Source organism: Sapajus apella, unplaced genomic scaffold, assembly GCF_009761245.1.
Source record: "Sapajus apella isolate SASKATOON/1434 unplaced genomic scaffold, GSC_monkey_1.0 scaffold57, whole genome shotgun sequence".
NCBI lineage: Eukaryota > Metazoa > Chordata > Mammalia > Primates > Cebidae > Sapajus > Sapajus apella.
In genome coordinates, this window is record NW_022436997.1 from 1,063,098 (window position 1) to 1,066,789 (window position 3,692).

Below are 3,692 nucleotides of genomic sequence, written 5' to 3' on the forward strand. Positions count from 1 at the left end.
ATATTATATAAATTCATATATATATATATATTTTTTTTTTTGAGACGGAGTCTTGTTCTGTTGTCTAGGCTGGAGTGTGGTAGCACAGTCTCAGCTCACTGCAACCTCCATATCCCGGGTTCAAGTGACTCTCCCACCTCATATATTTATATATGTATATATTTATATAGATGTATATATGCCAGACTTCCCTGAATGCCTGCCATATAGGGAATTTTATAGCCTGAAATATACCCTGTTTGTGATATTACTTTTAAGTCCTTTACAGTTTCCCTTTATTGTTTTGGGGTTATAAAACAGCGTCAGGTCCCATGTGAAGTGTTAGGATAATTAATTTATAAGATAGAAACCTGGTCCACCTGACCTTAGAGAGGTCAGGAGTCTAGCTGGTGGTGTTTTCAGAGTCCAGGTCAATGTGGGTTTGGCTGCCAGTTGCCTGTCTAGGTTCATAGATGTGAATTAGGCCTACACTATTCATTTCTTTCTTAAATTTGGTTTATTTGTAATTAGATAATTTGTAACTGGATGATTTGTAGTGCCTCAAATATGGCAACAGCTTTGAGTGCCTCATATATATATATATATATATATATATATATATTTAATTTAACAGTTGGTAAGTTGCTATACATGCCTTAGCAGATTTTATTTTATTTTATTATGAAATGGAGTCTGTGTCCCCCAAGATGGAGTGCAGTGGCGTGATCACTGCAACCTCTGCCTCCTGGATTCAAGCAATTCTCCTGCCTCAGCTTCCTGAGTAGCTGGGACTACAGGCATGCACCACCACGCCCAGCTAATTTTTGTATATTTAGTAGAGATGACGTTTTACTATGTTGGCGGGGTAGTCTCGAACTCCTGACCTCAAATGATCTACCTGCCTTGGCCTCTCAAAGTGTGTTTACAGGCATGAGCCACTGTGCCCGGCCATTCCTTAGCAGATTCTGACTTCCATGACCACCATCCTGCTACAAGTTTTTTTTTTTTTTTTTTTTTTTTAAATTATGGTGACATTCACATACAATTTTAATAAGCATCTATTGAGTGCTGAATGTTTTTGAGATACGGGTTTAGATAGCAGATAATTAAAATACGAGGTTCTAGTTATAAACTGGTTTATATAAAAATGAACAAGACCTGGTTTCTGCTCTCAAATTGCTGTTAGGCTAGTATGTTATATGTAAATTACAGTACCTTGAAGTGTTTCTCACATTGTAGTTTAAGAATCACTTGAGTCCGAGTCACCAAGGGTAACTATTAAAAGGCTCAAATTCTTGTGCCCCAGCTGTGACCTACAAAATCAGGGTCTCTATAGGTGAGGCTTGGGAATCTGCATTTTCTGCAGTCTCCAGGTGGTTTTTCTGCCATTACAGTGTGAGGATCACTGATGATGCCAAAGTCAGGTATGGATAGAGTTTTGTAATAGCACAGAGGAGGAAGTCCAAGGAGGGCTTCACCCATGGAAGGAGCCAGCCTGGAGGTGTGGGGTCTCTCTAGGCTTGATGGATTGCAGTGGTAACTGAAGGAAGGCAGAGAGGGCTCTGGTTGGAAATACGAGCCAGAGCCGTACTGTGGAAGCCTTTGAGTGTGGGCTGAGGAGTTTGAACTTGGTTCAGTGCTCAGAGAGGAGTTACTGGATGGATTTCAATTTTTCTCCCACCCACTGCACATGTGTCTGTATGCATATGTATACCTGTATGTTTGCTCAGACACACACATCCACAGCTGGCCTCTCGGCCACCCACTACCGTTTATGCCTTAGTAGCTGTGTGAGTTGGGGCTAATATCCATAATAATAATAATAATTTTTGAGACAGAGTTTCGCTCTCGTTGCCTAGGCTGCAGTGCAGTGGTACGATCCTGACTCACTGCAACCTCTGCCTCCCAGGTTCAAGCAATTCACCTGCCTCAGTCACCCAAGTAGTGAGGATTACAGGCATGTGCTGCCATGCTTGGCTAATTTTGTATTTTTAGTAGAGATGGGGTTTCATCATGTTGGTCAGGCTGGTTGTGAACTCCTGACCTCAAGTGATCTACCTGCCTTGGCCTCCTAAAGTGCTGGGATTTCAGGCATGAGCCACCACGCCTGGCCATAACCATAATTATTATCTTGGTTTTTGTGAGGATGGATTGAGTTCATATTGTACTTATATATATACACACACACATGCACACATTGTAGTTAGAACAGTACCTGGCACAGGCTGAGTGGTTTATATTGCTGTTAATGTTATCCATCCTTGAGGTGTTTATGACTAAAGCATATTAGAAAAATCGTAGTGTGATTTAAGAATCTTTTTTTCCATGAGAGCCAATGGTTTGTCTACTTTCTTAGTGTAATGAAGCTGACTAATACATAAAATGATTCCTGTGTACATGCAGACTTGGCATTTGGCTGTTTATGTCGGAGATGCCCTTCGGGACGCTGTCTGTGCAAATGCTGTGGAAGCTCTTCTACCTCATGCACCAGGCAGAGCGTGAGAACCTGCAGCAGCTCTCCTCCTCCCTGCAGCCCTCCCAGTGCAAGCAGCAGCTCCAAGGTACAGCCCCTCCGAGCAGACGGTGTCCAGCTCTCCCTGTCATTGTGTGCTTCTCTTCATAGCTTAATTTTTACACTTAGAAGGACTAAGAGAAAATACTTTACTCATGTACTCAAGTGTAATGATTTTGAAATTCAAAAGACTGCTTCACAGTTTTGATGTATTAAATAGCAACTAGCATATCTGAAATCAAAATTTGGTGGGTCCCAAACAATATGCCAGTGAACACAATATTCTGACTTTTAGGAAGCACTTTTTTGTATGTGTGTGTGTGAAATTATTTTAGTTGACAATTGTATTAACAGAAATGTATTAATTGTCTAGAAATTTGTTAAGGCTTTGCGCCCAGCCTTTCCACTAATATCTTTTTTATTGCTGTTTTTTTTAAAGTTGTATTGTTTTTATGAACTAAAGATGTAGACAGCTATACTTTAAAAATTAACTTTGTTGAAAACTTAAGTTTTAGCATCATACCACCTCTAAACTATAGGATATTGATTTATTTTTATTTTTTATTGTTTTTTGAGAGAGTCTCACTCTGTCACCCAGGCTGGAGTGCAGTGGTATGCTCTTGGCTCACTGCAACCTCCACCTCCTGGGTTCAAATGATTCTCATGCCTCAGCCTCCTGAGTAGCTGGGCTTACAGGTCCATGCCACCACACCTGGCTAATTTTTGTATTTTTAGTAGAGACAGGGTTTCATCATGGTTCCCAGGCTGGTCTTGAACTCCTGACCTTAGGTGATCTGCCCACCTTGGTCTCCCAAAGTGCTGAGATTGCAGGTGTGAGCCACCATGCCTGGCCATGATATTTATTTATAACAAAATTATAATGTTCAAAACGAAAAACACTATTTAATTGGATGTATGTTGTAGTGATTTCTAAAAGTTACCCTGTACATTAAAAAATGAGACAATATACCGAAATACTAACAAGATTAAAAAAAAAAAAACAAAAGATAATTATATTTTTGACATGTTTTTTCCTTAACAGGAAGTAAAGACTGTTTTCCAAATTTTAAAATGTCTGTATCACTTAAAACCATACACTTCAAAAATTATTGTGCCTCTATTGTTTGCAAAATAGTTTCTGCAGACATTCAGTATTTGTTTTTTTATTCCCCCCCCTCCTTTTTTTTTTTTTTTTTTTTGA

The 3,692-nt window shown here is 39.6% G+C and overlaps 1 protein-coding gene across 2 annotated transcripts in view; it reads left to right on the plus strand.

Moving 5' to 3' along the window:
* Nucleotides 1-3,692, plus strand: part of EPG5 (ectopic P-granules autophagy protein 5 homolog) — a 118,294-nt gene that overhangs the window by 32,788 nt on the left and 81,814 nt on the right. For both annotated transcript variants that reach the window (XM_032245250.1, XM_032245251.1), the window contains exon 11: nt 2,383-2,540. In XM_032245250.1, coding sequence (XP_032101141.1) covers nt 2,383-2,540 — 158 coding nt within the window. The remainder of the gene's footprint in view (nt 1-2,382; nt 2,541-3,692) is intronic.